This window comes from Lagopus muta, chromosome 10 (assembly GCF_023343835.1).
Source record: "Lagopus muta isolate bLagMut1 chromosome 10, bLagMut1 primary, whole genome shotgun sequence".
In the NCBI taxonomy this organism is placed as follows: domain Eukaryota; kingdom Metazoa; phylum Chordata; class Aves; order Galliformes; family Phasianidae; genus Lagopus; species Lagopus muta.
In genome coordinates this window covers 3,739,262-3,757,448 of record NC_064442.1, presented here as the reverse complement: position 1 = coordinate 3,757,448, position 18,187 = coordinate 3,739,262, and the positions used below count along the sequence as shown (strand labels likewise).

The window sequence follows — 18,187 nt, the reverse complement described above, 5'->3', positions numbered from 1 at the left end:
GTATTTCCACGGATTCCTACCACTGTCTCTACACTGAGAGATTAATGTAATTTGGATACACAATCAATTTTAGCCATGCTTATCTTACTAAACTGAGATCAGTCTTATATAGCAGTTTCCTTAGAAGTCTGCAAGTCTGCAGATCTAAGAGGAAGAATATGTTACAGGACATAGTTGAGAAAACAGTTGAATTAGTTGAGCAAACTTACAGGGCATTTTTAAACTTTCTGTAACCAGCGCTCTATCAAATTATACCATCTGTACAAAGACAGCAATCTGCAAACAGGAGTATGATTTTTGTGCTCCTCTGACCACTGTACTCCATCACACTGCAGCATGAATTTAAATGGATCTTTCACCTTCACATTCAGTTGATTTTAATAATGGGACGTCAAAACCCAAACTAGTACATCCACATTCTTTATACAGTAATGAACAGAACACTGTCACTGATTTTATCCAAAGATATCCAAGCTAAATTAATCATATTAATAAAAGCTACTGAAAGTAATATATATACCAAAATAGAGATGCTTGCTAAAAGGCTTTTTACTTCCTTTCAGGCCTCTAGAGCATTTTTAAAAAATATTGTTCTATTATACTTTATCTTATTATACAATTGTATAAAGCATGCTGGTGAAAACTGTGAACATTCAGAACAGCATTTTAGAGTAAAAGGTTGTGATCTTTAGTTCAAGTAAGAGATTGTGATGCCAGTGAAAGAAAAAAAAAGGCAACTCCAATATAAGTAATACATATGCAACATTTAACTTCCATTACTAGTATTTTTACAAAGACCTCCCCCCCAGAAAAACAACTACAACCACTGATGCCTGCCATAGGAAAAATTGATTTTACTGGGCAAAGGGAAAGAATGTTGTAAATATTATTCTTTGCTGAATTTAGAAATATCAGTGTGTTAGGAACTCCTGGTGTACGTTTTCCATGCATTTGAAGACACATTCTGACTAAAGATACAGTAAAAATTGTATTGACATACATTAGGAAATGGATGCAAAATCATAAATTGATAGAAAAACCCTCCTAAAAATGACAGCAAAGACTCTGCACCACACAGACTCTTTATGCTCCTGTAAAGAAGAAAGTTTTATCAATAATGTTATCAGAGATATTTCCTGAAAATTTTACTAGTAAAACCAGAAATCCAACCTGAACATGGAGAAGAAATAAAACTACTCATCAATCTTGTAAAAGTGACAAATGTTTCAAGATCGCCAATAATGAAAAAGTACCAGTAAGACTGGATACATGAGCAGAACCCAGGTGTGTAATTTGTTGCATGTAATTTTTTTTTTTTTTTTTTTACAAATGCAGCATCTACAAGAGCGTTATATTCATAGTGTAGGCTTGACAGCATCACTGCCATGTAAACAGAGATGACAAGTCACTGTCCCGGGCACTGACATAGTCCTGTTTCTCACAGACAGCAAGATAAGAATGCAAAATGTCAAAGAGGCAGTAAACATTCTAATTGTTTTACATAAATATTGGCCTACCTTTCCTTTCTCTGGAAGTTCCAGAGAGCTCAAGAAAACTAACCATGATAAAAACAGTTCAGTTCAGACAAGCGCACTGAACACTTACACAGCTAAGAAAATCCTACCGTGACCATATTGAAATCTATACATTATACATCACCCTTACCTAATGCTTCCACATCAAACAATTTACCTTGATACATGGCAGCAGAAATAGGGCAGCTGATCCCCAAGGCATCCTCAGTCCTGAAGGACTGACAGAAATCACGCAGCATTTTCATCCCTAGGCCGCTTCTTCTGTACTTTCTCTGGACAAATATAGTATCCAAAACTGGCAGCAAGTAACATTGACTGGTAGTACCATCACATAGACTCCCTGAAAGAAGATGGTAAAAAGACAGATATATTAATTTGAAAACAAAATTGATACTGCTGCAGTAACTAACGGCAGTGGGATTCTAACCACAAATACTGCGTTGAAAGCTCTACCGAGGCTACAAGGCTACTCTCAGATAAACTGCATTTGGACAGACGGTAGTAATACAAGTAAAATGCCTTCCAAGAGGAAGATGTATGCCATTAAACTGAGAGTACCTGCTATGCATGTCACCATAGTGCTTTCCAGTCTTGGACTCTTCATAATCAGACCATCTATGTACACAAGCCATATATGAAGACAAGAAAACTATTTGACAACACAAGGACTCAGCCCTGAAATGACTGACTAGCACCAATTTACCATCCATGTACATTTCAGATAAGGTTAGCATTGAAAGATTACACTGATATATCTTCATTTTTAAAAAATATTTACAAGGATTCTATCTTACGCTTCTATCTGGATATGTGATAACTTAAATAAAAATGCATATCCACACCTTTATACCAACATATGACATTTATAATATGACATTCAATATTACATATGACTGGTTTTTTTGCTAAATTGCATGAAGACCTCCTTGGTTTTCTTTTTATCACCTCCCAGTCTACCATCCAGTCTAAATTTTAAGTGTTTCCAGTCATGAAACTTTCATCGCTTCACTAAGACCTGTTGCACAGGATGAAACATTAGAATGGCTTTTCCCAAGTTCCAGTACAAGACTTTTAATACAACCCGCTTTTTCTTTATCACAACCCCATAGCAAAATTAAACTAAGGTCTACTTCCATTTCTTAAGGCTGCATCGAGTAACTTTTGCTGGTATTTGTGAAGCATGACTTTGATTACTCTTTTTCCAGGATACTAATTCAGCAAAGCACACATGAATATATTTAATTCTAGACTCTGATTTGTCAAGGTTGTAGCTCTTCCCTTTAGCAATAGCCCATGTCACACACATTCTCAGCCATACAGCAAGAACTACACAACCAATCCATTCACATTCAGGGCTGGTCCACCCCTGCTTAATCAAAGTGCATGCTTAACTTCAAACACATGTTCAAGCACATTGTTGGTTTGTGGTGGTGTTTATAACCTTTCAATATTTGTAACACATGATGGGTAGTTGCTCTTTTTTCATAAGCCAAGAAATTGAGTATATCCCCAGTCCTGTTGTTAGCTGAGAGCCCAGCAGAGATGTTGTATTTCAGCAGTATTGCATCATACAGTGTAAAAACGGGACAAACTTCTTATGAAGTCAGTAGCTTTAAGAATTCCTGCATGTGGCAAGTGACTTTATAAGCTTATTATTAACACCTATAGTCTGTCTCCTATAAATCCTTATGAGACTGCTGTGGTAGCAAATCCAAGGGTTGAGTGATTTATGTCTATGCTCCTAATTTTGTTGAGAAGACGACAAAAACTTGCAATGTCTAAAGGCACTGTAAATAAAGAAACCACGAAAGCATTCTTCACCTTCTCCCTGGAAAACAGAAGAGTTATAGCCTACAGACATTTGAAATAAAATAAACAAAAACCTTTGGAATGAAGGCCATATTAATTCTAGTTCCAATCCAATAACAAAGAGTTTATCATAAGCTAAAGGTGGCCCAAAAGAGATCACTGGGGTCTGACGCATTTTGTTTAAAGGTTTGTTTCATTGCTGAAACACACATACTAAGTCCTGACGTGAGGGAAGAGACAGGGAAAATATGGGCACTGGCAATGGGGATGAAAGCATTCATGCAGTCTGCCCTTTGAAAACCTTTGATCTGCCTGGTTGGGTCACAAATGCCAAATGACCAACTTATGAGACAGCAAAATCGTAAACAGATATTATAAGGGCAGGAAAGCAGACAGCCATTAGCATTCCCAAAGAGCCACAAACCAGAAAACAAAACAAAACAAAACACCAACGTCGTGCATACTGACTGTTTCCCTGCTGAATAAGTCGACTTGGCACACACGTGTTTGGACAGGCCCTCTGCAGCCTGAGTGGCTACAGAAAGGGTGGGGAGGGTTTCTGCTGAACGGAACCCAAGGGTCAATCCGTTGTGTGAATTTGTATGTGCCTCCAATAAAATTGAATGAGTTCATGTCTTGACTGGTATGTAGTCATTCAATTTTTATTACAGCCAGAACCTTCAATCTACTTCAAAAACGCACATTAAAAACATTATTGCTAGAAAACACAGGGAGAGGAAAAACAACTGTCCAACAAGATTCCAACTAACAGTCTGTCAGGTTAGCTTCAATTCTGATAACTTCTTTTCCTACAAGAAATGTGTGCAACTTGTGAAAAATTATTTTTTTTTAATTTCTAGAGATAACCAGTTTTGAGATTTTAGCTCATGCAGCCATTTCAAAAACAATCTGCTAGAGAATTTATCATCATTTTGAAGCATTCTGGTGTCACCTGTTGAAGTGTTTGATACCGCTTTTCTACAAACAGCCCACAGGTTTCATGGCAGCGTACTTCGCTAACTGAAAAATAAGTCAAAAATAGAATCTGCCCCTTCACCCCAATGTAAGACCTGGCTCAAGGCTTCTCACAGGGGACAAGGCTGTGTTTGTGTTCTTGCCCACAGAAAATTATAAACTACAAGTAAACCGAAGACACTGCAAAGTTTAGGCTCTCATGGAACGGGGATGGAGGGATGGGAAGTGGAATGGGCAGTGAATGACCTCACACCGAGCAGCACCTACACGCACACGGCCATTTTCCAGTGCAGCTGCCTTGATACCAAAAAAGGGTTTTGTTACTCTCCATTCTGAAACGGACTAAGACACTCCTGGCTGGCTCAGAGCACCCTCAGACTTCCTCACTGATTTATTTGCACAGTTTTCTACATTCTCCTGGCTGTTGCAGACTAATGTGAAGGTGGTAAAATCCATTTTCAGTAATTATTAACCTTCTGTACAGAAAAATAACAGGTTTTCAGGGAATTACATAGTCACTTTGCACAAAAAGTAGTATCAATAACCACGTTCACTAATCCTACGCCACTACAAAAAAAAAAAAAAAAAAACCCACATTATTTTAGAGGTTTTCACACAGATTTAGAGGATGCCCAGAAAAAAATCTGAAAGGAACACCTGAAAGAAATACAAAACAATCCAAAAACTGAAGTATCTATATGAGAATTTTCTGCAAAATATTTCAAGTGTTGCAGACCGCCATTTGCAAAGTAAGGTACAAGGACAGGGAACTAATTTCCTGTTGTACCTTTAAGTAGCTACATTCAGTGAGGTCTAACTCATCAGCTGTCTAATATGGAAGCCGCTGACATAGATAAAATTGAAGACATTTATCTTGGCACGTGACAAAGTGTCTTATCAGCCTCATTAGTGGCTTAGTACGTCTCATCAATCTTTAGTGCACCCAGTGGTAAATGCTGCATGCCTGTCACTGGATAGGAATAGGCACATACCGGAGAGGTTAGGGTGATGATCTGTGTAGTCATGAATAAATTTTGTTTTAATAAAGGTGTCTAATGCTCACGAAAACTGATAGCCTTGAAGAATGAGTCTTCTGTTTATCTACACAACAGGTGCAGGACAACCAGTGTCAGCAGTTGCCAAACTGTCTCAAGACACTGACTTAAAGTCACTGTGTCTCTGAGCAGCGTGAGTGCTCAGAACCATCCATCCATTTTTAGCTGCACTACCAAAAGAGATCCAGTTAAGGATGTTCAAAAGATGGATGGATACACTGAACAGAGCCGAAATCACAAAGTTCTCTTTGTACAATATTGTCAAGCTAGTTAACCGGAATCAATGATGTCCATTGAAAATTTAGCTTGCATAATGGCACACTAGATCTGTAGTAAAGATAGAAGAGACTCTTTCCTCCTTGGTCACCACTTCTATGGTTCACATAGAAAATCCATGGTTGAGATAGCTGTGCTCCACAGATTTGTTCTGGCTTATTTGTCTCCACTGAAGCATGTTTTTTGTCATACTTTGGATATTGGAAAATCCACAGGTGGAAAATACAGTCGAACGCAACATCAGCATCAGACTCTCAATTACCTACTGGAGAAAATAAAACCATAGAGAACAGCCAGGAAACTGCACAGCACAGGAATAAAGGCAATCAGAATCATTTAGTGATTCTGAAGAAGGTCATTTCTTTCTAGGACCAGAAGCTGTAACGGAGGTTCAGCACAATGTAATGCCTAGTCCATAAAGCTGCTCCTGCTAAATGCTCAAAGCAAAATAGTAAGAGGAGAACAAAACAGAAAGTTCCTAAAAAAAATCTAGAACAACATTGTGATATATGATTTCTAAGAGAAGACACTTTACTTAGCTTGTTTCCAGAATAATAAATCCATGGCTCTTCCATAAAGCAGAAAGAATAGGATCAGCCAGAGCATGGCAGATGTGAAATTGAAATCATAGAACTTCAGAAAACAGAAATATTCTCCAAATATGCACAGAAAATAGCAAAAACAATCAGTTTCAAGCTTCCCAAAAAGGCTTTGGCAAAACACTGCAGTATTTTGTGACACAGGCCAAAAACTTACAAACATAGCTGCCCAGAGAAAAAAAGCACTGGCAACAAAAGACAGACGCTGACAAAGCTGGACTCAAAGGGCTTGTATTTTATGTGGACGTGGTTTAAAACTCTTAATTTACTTGGAAACATTTTCAACTTGGCTAATACTTCACTCATAAAAGACTACTGTGCAAACTTATTTTACTGATGCATTAATCATTACAGAAAAGAAACATACAAGCGTTTCCTTCCAAAGGCTTTGCTCAGAAATATGGACTTAAAGGAAAATGCACTGTGGTCATTGAAGCATTTGCCAGTTATGAAGAAGCTCATCAGCATATTCACAGATATGTACACAAGATTTCTTAATCACAGGGTGCAAAATGGTTTTTCATTGATAGTCAGTAGCAGTGTATCATAACGGTTGATGTGCAGGCTATATCGCTGTATGAATAAGGATTTTACACATCCCAGTCAGCTGAAGAGCAGAACAGCTCTTACTGCTGCTGCCTTTTGAGACTATCAGAGAAGGTGCCTTCAGACTTGTCCTCCAGAGGCTACAGCAGATGAAATCTGCACAGCTCTCAACCTGTTTCTTATTCTCCCCTTTTTGATAGATAGCTTCTGATTGCTGACTTCCACAACACATCTACCTCCACAGATACCAACTTCTCTACATTTAAGCTGATAGTATCAAGAGGACAAGATAAACACAGACAGGTAATCAGCTTTTGAAGGAGGGTACATATTACCCAGCTGCATACCTGCAGTTACTCTAATGAAGCCTTTTCCACACTAGATAGCAATACACCCGCATTAATAAACACTCATTTTAATAAAAGCCCTTCCCTCAAACTTATAGTGGTGTAGGAATGCATAAAGAATCAAATATGACCTCATGTTTTTCTGTGCAAGTTAATCAATTAATGACAACATCCATTAATCATCATCCTTTAAACCAGGAGCACCACAACTGGATAAACCATGCCAGGACTGATCAGGTGTATACATGTTCCTCTACAGAACCTAGCCACTGCTCCTTCCATATCCAGGGATGCGACCACTTCTTGCCTGGTACACTGCCTTCCCACAACAAACTCTACTCCTTTCTTTCACATATCGCAGTTTCTGAGATGCAGTTCTCCATTCTGTGAGCAAGCCTTGCATTCTTTGTTCGTACATATGCAACCTTCCTGTTGTCTGTATTAAAGCATATTTCATTTGAGTACACCAGTACCTTAGATCACTCACTGTAACTGAGAATAGAGTTTGGAACCGTCATGTTAAAATGAAAGCAATATGGATGGCTTCCAAATTCTGGGAAGGCCTGTTCCCCAAATTCACTCTGAGAGAGATTCGATATAAAAATGTAAATGGGAGCCAGGATTATTTATACTGAAAGATAAACAAAAGTATTACATTTCTAGCTGTCAGAAGCTAATGGGAACATGCCTCTACCATGACCTTACCTTTCATCTTCACTGAGTAAAAGGCAGCAGCCTCACCATTTCTCCAGAGTATTTTGGCACACTCAGTGGCAGAGTGAGGTAGAAAGAATGCATCATTAGCTGAATTCCCTTCCGGCATTCCAAAAATAATGCAGTTTAGTACAAAGAGGACAATCCTTTCTCCAAACGTCTGGACCTTAGTGAAGAAACAAAAACAGACCAAGGAAAAATGAAGCAGAAAACTGTATTTTGCCTTTCATGAACAGTTTCAAAATTAAAGAGGCTGCGAGGAAAGAGGTCAGGAAACACGTACCCTTAATTTGGGGAAAATACCTTATGAATTGGTTCAGATAGAACAATAAAAACAATTCTTCCCAGTGTTCCACCCTTCATCCAGAGGGCACCAAATAATTTAGAAAAAAAGTTATAAAGCTTGAAATATCTCCTGAAGTCACAGAGAAGAATTACAAAGCACCAGGAAAAGCCTCTCGCATGGAGTCACAGAGAACCAGTCACAGATTTGGAAACATGATCAAGGCAATCTAATCCTACCCAAAAGAGAAATAAAGTCAGGATTCAGTGAGCTATCCCAATCACCACTTCCCTATTACATGTCTTGCCATGCCATCAAAGAACTTCAGTGGGCCAGGACCTTACTGAGCAAGAAAAGAGAATAAATACAGAGCCTGTCCCAAGCAGCTTACAATCTAGACTGAACAACAGAAGCAGTCAGCTTTTATGACATGTTTCTTACTGGATAACCAAGACAGGCAGATGGAAGAATGCAAAGAACAGCACATTGGTCATCAAAGCAAAAGTGGTGCCAACATTTACACTGAAAAGAAGTGCTTCCACAAATAATAACAATTCAACTCTCAGTAATGAGCTAGAAGGGACAAGCTTTTAGTTTTCAGATATTTTTTCATTCTCTGTCAATACAGCAGAAGCTCAAAAACCTGAACAGTTACGATTCTGCCCCAAGTTCTATCTTACCAGGATTTGTATCTCAAAATCCCTCCAGTTCAGTTACTAAAAAAAAAAAAAAAAAAACCACCTAAATTAATTAATTTAGTGAATAATTAACCTCCATGTATAGTAGGTATTAAGGAAAGATGACAAAGGACAAAATCTGGACATAGAAGTTCGGGTATTAAATAGAACTGAATTAATAGCCTCATGGCAACACAAGACTCATACTCTTAGTAGAGAGTAGATCACAGGCTATACAAACCTCTTAAATTATGAAAATGTAGTTCTAAGATTATAAATAAGATCATCTGTTTGGAAAAAGAATTGCATATATAAAATCTATTAAATAAATCTGCTTTATAAAATGACCACAATACAAGTATTATCAGAGGCAAAACAATTTCACAAATAATTATGTAAGACTTTGTTCCAAAGAGCAGTAATGCTCCCTTCAGACAGTCAACAAACACTAATGTCAAGAGTACTGCTAACATGAAATGTCTGCTTATTTGATTATTCCTCTATCAGGCATTGAGGGCAAACTAAAACCAAGTGTGAATAAATCCCACAGCATCACAAAGCGCATGCAGAAAATTGTGTACAGAGGGTTAATGTGCATGCCTCTCTTCAGTGGGAGATATCCCCCGGGTCTCACAGGTTAGATAGAGAAGGAGCTGTAGGAAGCATAGACAGTTAGTTATGATTGCTTCAACTGGGAGTGTCCAGGGCAAAGTCAAATGCTTAAAAAGCATCCTCACCGAAATCAACCCATCTCTAGAAGGGTCAGCAGTTTTTACAACATCTTCAACAGGCCACCATCGCTGGTTCATATAAAGTGCCAAAACTACAACAAGAAAAGAGAGAAACACGTGAACTGCAATAACATACTAGTCTGATTCTAAACCTTTTCACAAGCAGTCCCAGATCCAATTCTCCCTCCAGCTGACCCTAGTTTGATCTGCTATGATGCAGTGGAACAATTACTGTATTTCAATTTCACCTCCACACCCCTTGGCATCCAATTTTCAGTTCTGCACATGAAAAAGTCATCAAGAAACACCAAGCGAAGATAATATTCCTCAGAAATTGAGGCGACTTTGGTATGACAACCTGTGTGCCATATGAATAAAGCATTTCCTGCACAGTATCTATTCAGCAACATATTAAGTGTGGGACAAAGAGAGCTATCTGGCTGAAGATTACAGTATTTAATTTTATTTCAGCCTCTGTCCCCTGTCCATATGCATGCATGCCAATATTGACAGCCATTGCAAGTAAAGCACAAAAGTTTTCACATCCACCATATCAAACAGCTTCTCAGTTACCTATGTGTCTCAATTTCAATGTATCTGTACCTTCAGAGTTGCCTCCTAAATGTCTGCATGGACAGATATTCACAAAAGTTCAGATGCATGCAGAGAGGACAAATACATGCACTCCTAAATCACAATTTAAGGAGTGTTCAAGAACCCTGATATCTTTATTGTCCTTAAACAGAGTGGCACATATCCCTACAATCTTTATACAAAATGATATAATGCAGCAAGTACAATGCACAGATACACGGAGTTCATATCCTCCAGTCCTAAGGGAGAGCGCTCTCCTCTGGTTTTCTAAACTATCCAAATAAGGCTGAATATGAGAAAGTTAAAAACCATCTGCCAGCCAGAGACAAATTTACATGTAATGAAGTGCAATGACTTTAATAGGATTCATCATTCACCTGTTTTAGCCCCAGGTAATACAAATGTCTCTGAGGTGCAAAGGTTGGTTTCCCTTTTTGATTCAGAATTTACCAGCTCGCACTGGCTTTCAGGCTGGAGATTCTGCCGAGCTAACTTACATTTTAAATAAATTATTAAAGCATGTGCCAAAAAGCATTACACTTTGCATACTGGCTTAACAATGAAGAAAGTATTGCACGCAAGGGCAGATGCTTGCTTACAGCACCAGATCAATTCATTAAATATTATGCACTAACTTGCATGGGAGTTTCACACCTCTTCTGTGATGGATTCAATCTGTTCCTTCAGTCCCTTCGCTCTGCTTTCAAATGCAAGCAGCCACTGCTCCATTAAACATCTATGACACGAGTCAGACAAAGGGAACATAATGGGTCAAAGGCTGACTTTATGGAGCAGCACAAAGTCCAGAGATGTCCAACACATGTAGTAAAGGCCAGAAAACTTTGAAAAAGCTTTGATGAAAATAAGGAGATGTATAACCACATCCTATGGAGCTACTTTTATAGAGCATTACTGTGCTATTCAATAATTTAAATGTGTGGAGGGGAACACTAGTTGACATAGCAACTGTCACACCACATTACTTGAGAAACCTTATCTATATGGATGCCTTTCCTGAAGGAAAAACATTTCTCCACATTTCATGCAAACATATGTACTTAGCTTTTTGTTATCATTTTTTAAGTCAACATCTGGTCCACAGTTTAATCTATCTATGCTTGCCCATATTCTCATTTTCATTTTATAGTTAACTTGAGGAATACTATTTCAAATGCAAACATGCTTTGTGAAAGCACATGTTCCTTCACTTTTATTTCCTCCTCTTATTGTTCTTTCCAAGACATAAGGTTCCATTCACCTCATCATAAGAGACCAAGTTAATTACCAATCAGCAAGTTACACACATACCTGCACGCTGTGATTCATGATTAACATGATCTTGCTTCTGCAGAACTAAGTGAAATGACGAAGTCCAACACATTTCAGTTCACAACTAATGGGGGTATCTACATGCTCAGTTGTGCAGCTTGCCCTGTAAGCACTAGTTTGCTAAGCCTCAGTACTTTGATCAGTTGCAGAGACAAAAATATTCACAGCGCTGCAAGAAACAAACAATTCCATTCCACTACGAGTATTTGGAAAGGGTAACTGAACAATAACAAACTGAATTGGGCACCAAACACAATGCAGTTGTGATTATGAAATGTATTCTTTCGCTATGCAAACACGGATTCTTGCCCAACCCGGGTCTGGATTACATTTTTACCTTCTAGGTGAAAATACACTGGCCAAATGTTCCCACACTGGCGTGCAATTATCCAAACGAAAATTGCACATCAGGACTTCACAGAGTACCGACAGAGAAAAGCAGAAAAAATAAAGTAGCATCAGCTTGGTATTTCTTGTTCCGCAGCCTTCATCCAAATTGCTGAAACCCATCCCTCTGTCACAGTCTAAATTAAAGGCAAACACTATATGTAATAGATGTAAATTGACTTTGTTTAATAAATATTGAATCTAAAAGTTCTGCTGAAGTCATCTTTCCCTAAATTTTGGAAGTAATTCAGGCTGATGGCACACTACAGACTGCAGAGATTGCTGTTGTTACATTTACACCTGAGAAAGAGAATGGAGAATTACCCAACAAGCATTTCCATGCAGCCAAGTTCAGGTCAGCTCTGATAACAGAACACGCTCAGACATACTGCATTAAACTGCATTCTGCAGTGCTGACATACACTGAATGGCTGTCTGCCCCAGTTCCCTATCTTTAAAATGGAGTAAGAGCATCTCTCTCTCATTCTCTCTCCCTCTCAATCTCTCTGTCTCTCTAGGAGTCTTATCAAAATAAATACATTAAAGCTTGGGAGGCATGAAGGTGCTGCAGTAATGGCAGCTACTCAAGTATCCAAGATAGATATCTTTCCTGCAACCAATTACATTTTTTTCTACAATTCAAGTTTTACTCAATGATTTGTTGCAAATGTCTTGTGATAAATGTTCCGTGGCATCTAGCAGTTATTGTAAATTATTATGTACAGCACACATGAAGTGCCACAATAGGATATGTTTATTTAGTGTTATAAAGATGTTAATCATCCATGTTATGCTCTGTAAGGCCTTACAACATGATTTACATTCTCATAAAAATATCTGTACAAATACACTAACAGAATACTCAGCCCACCACAAATAAATTAAAAATGCTCCCAGCTAAGACCACGAAAAGCTGCCACTTGTTTTCCCTTTGAAATATGCAGGTCATTTCAGATACATTACATAGCAATTCTGGATAACATATCTGATCATGATGATTGGATATAAATCTCAGGGTTGGATTCAATCCCTCTTCAACCTGTGCCCAAGAATCAAATGTCATCAAACTATAAAGCTCTTCACTGTCAAAGCTGTAGATAGGCTGTTAAATTTTGTATTTGTTAAGAATCCAAATTATTAGAATGTTAAACAAATGATTGGATTGGCAGTACTTATTCTGAGACCCGTGGAAATAATTGTTGGAAATAATTATATTATAGAGGATATTATTTCATAAACATCATGTCTGTCATTTTTATCTATGCAGTACTAATCCATTAGTCTCCAATGTGGATTTCAGTTGCTATTTGTAGAAATCTTTTCTTCTCTGCTTCTCTGTGTCCACATCTAATTAATATGCATTTTTCCTATTACTGTTATCCAACTGAAGATCTGTGCTAAACTCATTGACTTCACCTGCATTTATTTCACAGTTCTTTATTTTCATGTAGTCATTACATATTCCCGTTCCTCTTCTGCAGTCTAAACTAAATGCTACTTTCAACCATGTTCCTTTGAACATGAGTCCATAGGTATGCACAGCTGCCTTCAGTGCAAGTTTGGCCTCTGGTGTAGGCACTTCTCTCCTTTATCACACCACAGCCTATCTCTCTTTGGAAAAATGTTAATGGAATATATAAATTAATGTCAGGAATGAACTTCTCTCTCAGTAGTTACAGGGGGACGATGAAGTCATTTTTATCTTAGAAAGGTGTCCCACATTCAACTATGTGAATCACAGCCCATTAGTGAACCCCCAATTGAAACCCCGTGTAAAACAAGCTGGAAAACTTTGCAGAGTTCACCTCTAAACACAGATGATTTTTATCTGTTTTTTGTCCTTATGAGGAAATTTCCTGATTACTTGATTTGGGCTGAACAGTAGTTACACTGCTGTTTTATCTAAGGTCATTTTCCAGCTACCAGCAGAGCAATGCGTAGAATTTGAAAGCCCTCAATGTCAATCCTCCCTTCCACTTTGTAGCCCATCAAAACAAACCTGACAGGTAAGGGGAATCCACCTTGTATTCAAAAGAAAATCTCAAGTATTTAAGTATGTAAACCAGCAGTCCACCTTAAAAATCAAAGAAAGTACAACTGCTCAAATTTCAAAACATTTTTACCAATTCTAACCTGTCTCTTTATCCTGTGGATCAGTTAACAGCAACATTTTGCAAGTAGGACTATTTCGGTAGAGGGGGACAAAACACACACAGGAATCTTCAAGTTTAACCTAAAAAACAAACAAGCCCTGTAGCTGTTTGTACTGAAAGCTGGCAAGAAGCACTGCATGTATTAGATGCATTTACAGTATGTCATACTAACATGCACAGTATATGCTTAGCACAACACCCTCTCAGTCCTCAACTTAAAAACGGAAAGTGATACATATGTAATAGCCCAATATTATCAGCAAGCAATTTAGAAGGAATTAGTTGTTAAAGGCAGTGAAAAACTTAGTATTGACTTACTACAGCAGGTACACAACAGGGCTTTGAACGCTGTTACATGTGGACAAATGGTGTTACCAAAGACCAGACACATTGTATCAACTGCAAACAAATACAACTTGCACTTCTTACAGCTCAGTCCAGCTGAGTACTTGTGGTGTTTTGCAAACAATGAATTAAGCCTCAGGGTACAGGGAGTATCAAAGCGTTAGGGCAGCGCCTGGGCAGTTGATCTGTGAGGGACAGGGAGGGGAGATAAAATGGCACACGGTGGTTACGGTGCAGGGAAAGCTCAAATCAAAATCCAGCTTTCAGCCTCTCAGACTCAACTTTTAAACGATGTGACACAAACACAAAATCACTGTGCTCAAACAGCTCTATATGCATGGAGATGACGATTTCCATATGAATATTGTAAATGCTCTCTTGGAAGTTTAGGTACAGGCAACAAGCGTGAATAATTTAGCACAGTATGTACTGTACTTCCAAAAATCTGGTCCATTGTGTATGTGTGGGTGTGCCTCTCTCTAATTGCACCCATTTGTCAGTTTGCTATGAAACTCAAATCAGTCATGTGATACATTTAATATTACTTGGTGCATGGAAGGAGCAGTATGAATATGGATGGCTCAAGATAACAACTTTAAGATGAAATCAGCGTTCACTAGTTTGCCGGCGGCAGAATCCTGGGATCATCTGTGCAAACATTGGACTCTTGGAAAAAAACTGACAACTCCCTGAAATCTGTATTCATGAGCTTCCTGCTCTCTCACTCTGTTCTGGCAATTCAGCCTTTGCGTGCTACAGACATAACAGCACGGGTATCACCATGGCACCTGAGAGCATCACTGTGATGGAAAGGCCAGTACTAAATCCAGTACTGTGGTTGCTATTTGGTTTTGCAATGTAATGTGCACTTTTCATAGGTGCAAGTAACATTAGGATGAGCCAAGTATAGCTTTGTCTTTCTGAACTCTGACAGTGCTCTTCCATGCTGATTTCCTTGTCCTTCGTGCACTCACTGATTGCCCACAGATCATGACATACCAAAATGAAGTTCTGTGACCTGAGCAAGTGGGCTGACAGACACTAATTATGCACGGTTGCTGGTCCTGCCACTCAAAACCTGCTTCAATTCAGATGCATTAAAAAAAAAAAGGGAAAAAAAAAGAAAAAGAAAAAAAAAAAGCTGGTAACTACAGCCAATTATTTAAACACCAAAATCCTCATCCTTAAGGTTGTAGGTACATAACAGATTCTCTGGAAATTAGAGTTTAACATATTACATTTATTTTTAATTACAAAATATCAACATTCAGCAAAGTACTTGTAATAGAGTATATAATAGAGTATAAGGAAAAAAAAACACATAGTGTGAACATTGCCATTATTTATGTCCTTGACTAGCTGTCTGACTGCAGATTAGATTAGACCTGAATTAAATGAATGCAAGGAGAAATGTGTTGCTATGAGACTCAAATCTGTCATGTGATACATTTAAGGTCTGAAGCAATCCAGAGAATCAAGATAGCTCTGAATCAAAAGCCAGAAGTCGTCCTTTAACTGATTTCACTGTGTTTAATTATTGCAAAAATATACACAGCACTGCTTGGGATTTTATCTCAGCCTCCTTTTCAGTGGAACAGAAAATAAGCTTCTGAAAGTATAACCAGGCATGAAAGGCTGAGGGAAGGATGGAGAAGCCCTAACTGAAGGATCTGTGCGTGGTCAGGTTTATTTGTATTTAACCCTACATGGTCCACTAGAGGGCATTAAAAGAATACTTAAAGCTAGTTACAGTCAGTGCTCAAAGATGGAAGCCAGCCACCTGAAATGGTATGCTTCTGGAAACTACTACATGTTATTTTCCTAAACTGGGGAACAAACATCGCATTCCAAACATTCATTTCAACTAACCCACTTACTGATTTGATAGTGCAATACCAGGTACTCCAGTATGACGTGGAAAATGCCCAGAATTGAAGGTTTAAACATATATATATACATATATTGGTTTTAATCAGTAAGGTTGAAGTCAGCATATTTAACAGGCCAGCTCTCTCATCCCCAGATCACTCCTCAGGTGGCTCAGGAATGGATGGTAAATCACATCACTGACACCTACAGCATTTATCTATTAGTCTCATCTGATCTGAACTGGGAGAATCCACATTCAACATCACTGATGCTACAATTAGAAAGGGTGGAAACCAAAAAGTAGTCAGTGCACCAGTACCTGTGTGAACTGCTAATAGAGGCAGAATAGAGCAGATCCATGGTGTCAACCGCTATCAAGCTCCCTGTTGATCCAGTTCTCTAAGGACCAACAGGTCAATGTGTAAAGTTCAGCTAAGTACTTCAGACCTTCACCTACACCTGGAGGGCTTTAGACTTCTAGTTTATGCTTCTCTCTAATTTGCAGCATGTAAAGTATTTGAAATAACGCAGAATTTACTGATTTTAAGAGATTTATAATCTGGTCACACCGGTTTGCCCCCATTCACAAATGGACTATGAACAGAACCAACAAACTAGTTTGCAAGTATCTAACCTGTAGAATGAAAAACAGCAGCATATTACCTTTGCTCCTCCAGGGATGGAAAAAACGTCAGGAGCAGATGACGACTGCTTCAACAGTTTTTCATAGTATGTTTCAGCATCTGCTTGCAGAACCTCTGGATCTCCTGCTACTGTATCTACCAAATAACAGCAACCTGCAGTTAAAATGAAACACACAATATTTTTACTTCTAAAGCAAGATAATAAATATGAATTTTAAAACCACAGTTTTCTTAGCATCTGCTTAGTGTAAATGGGCTCTTAACATTCCCTCTAGAGCTTTCTGTATAATCCTTGTCTTAAACAAGAATACTAGTAAAATCCCATCTATTTGTTACCTAACCCTTGACATGAGATTTTACAAAGTAGTACCATGACAGCATCAAATCACAATGGCTTTCTTTGAATTCAACAAGCAGAATCTTAAATTTCTGTAGGTGTTAAATAAATTGCTCTAAAACTGAAAAAAAAAACCCAAACCCTTCCAAACACAACCTGATTTTTAGTACTGTCCAAAAACACAACAGAACAGAATTCCAATTTCTTCTTATTGCTTTTTGGAAGACCAACCCCTTCTGGGTTAGACCATGACCTGTTGTATAGTTAATTATCTCCTTCTCTTTTTTGACTCATTTCAATTGGGCATTTTAAAAACAATTCAATAATGTCCGAAAAATTAAAGTATTTACATGCAGAAGTGTTCCCAAAATAACAAATACAAGTCTTTATGCAACACAGTTTTCTTTCCACATGACTTAACACCATGTGATATTTATTCAAGATATTTGTTAATTGCATGCAAACAAAAATTACATACATCTGATGCCTGCCATCTAAATGCAAATTCCAAGCATCTCTTTTCTGATACAAGAAATCAGACTGATTGGTGGTTCATCACCAGTTGAAAAGAAAGGACAGTAGAATCAATGAGCTAGCAGACCAAATAGTATTCTGCAAGTTTTCTGTCTTCCTTTCTGAGGAAGGAAATATTTTCAATTTAAGGTGCTTTCAATCAACAAGCCAACCTGCAGCTCTTGTGTGACCCGAACTGAGGACAAAAATCTTGCAACACACCGCTGTAGTTTGAGCACTAATTCTGAATCCCACATTTTTAATCATGGTTTCCCTTCACATGGCAGTTTCAATGACCCAAGTTTAATGTGAAATAACTACGCTAATAGTAAGTGCAAAGTAAATGTCTGAGACAATGAACGGTCTCATGAGGGCCATTGTATAGAACTGTCTACATCAAGACTCAGAAACTACGGATGATGAAAGTGTGAGAGTGAAAGCAAGACCTTTCCATGGAAAGAAGAGCATG

General features: G+C 38.2%; 1 protein-coding gene across 1 annotated transcript in view; it reads right to left on the bottom strand.

Moving 5' to 3' along the window:
* LOC125698371 (protein FAM169B-like) overlaps positions 1-18,187 on the bottom strand; it is a 262,140-nt gene that overhangs the window by 232,008 nt on the left and 11,945 nt on the right. Inside the window, exons 2-6 of the mRNA XM_048956594.1 lie at positions 16,888-17,021; positions 13,991-14,090; positions 9,554-9,639; positions 7,848-8,022; positions 1,693-1,875 (exon numbers count right to left, since the gene is read on the bottom strand). Coding sequence (XP_048812551.1) covers positions 1,693-1,875; positions 7,848-8,022; positions 9,554-9,639; positions 13,991-14,090; positions 16,888-17,021 — 678 coding nt within the window. The remainder of the gene's footprint in view (positions 1-1,692; positions 1,876-7,847; positions 8,023-9,553; positions 9,640-13,990; positions 14,091-16,887; positions 17,022-18,187) is intronic.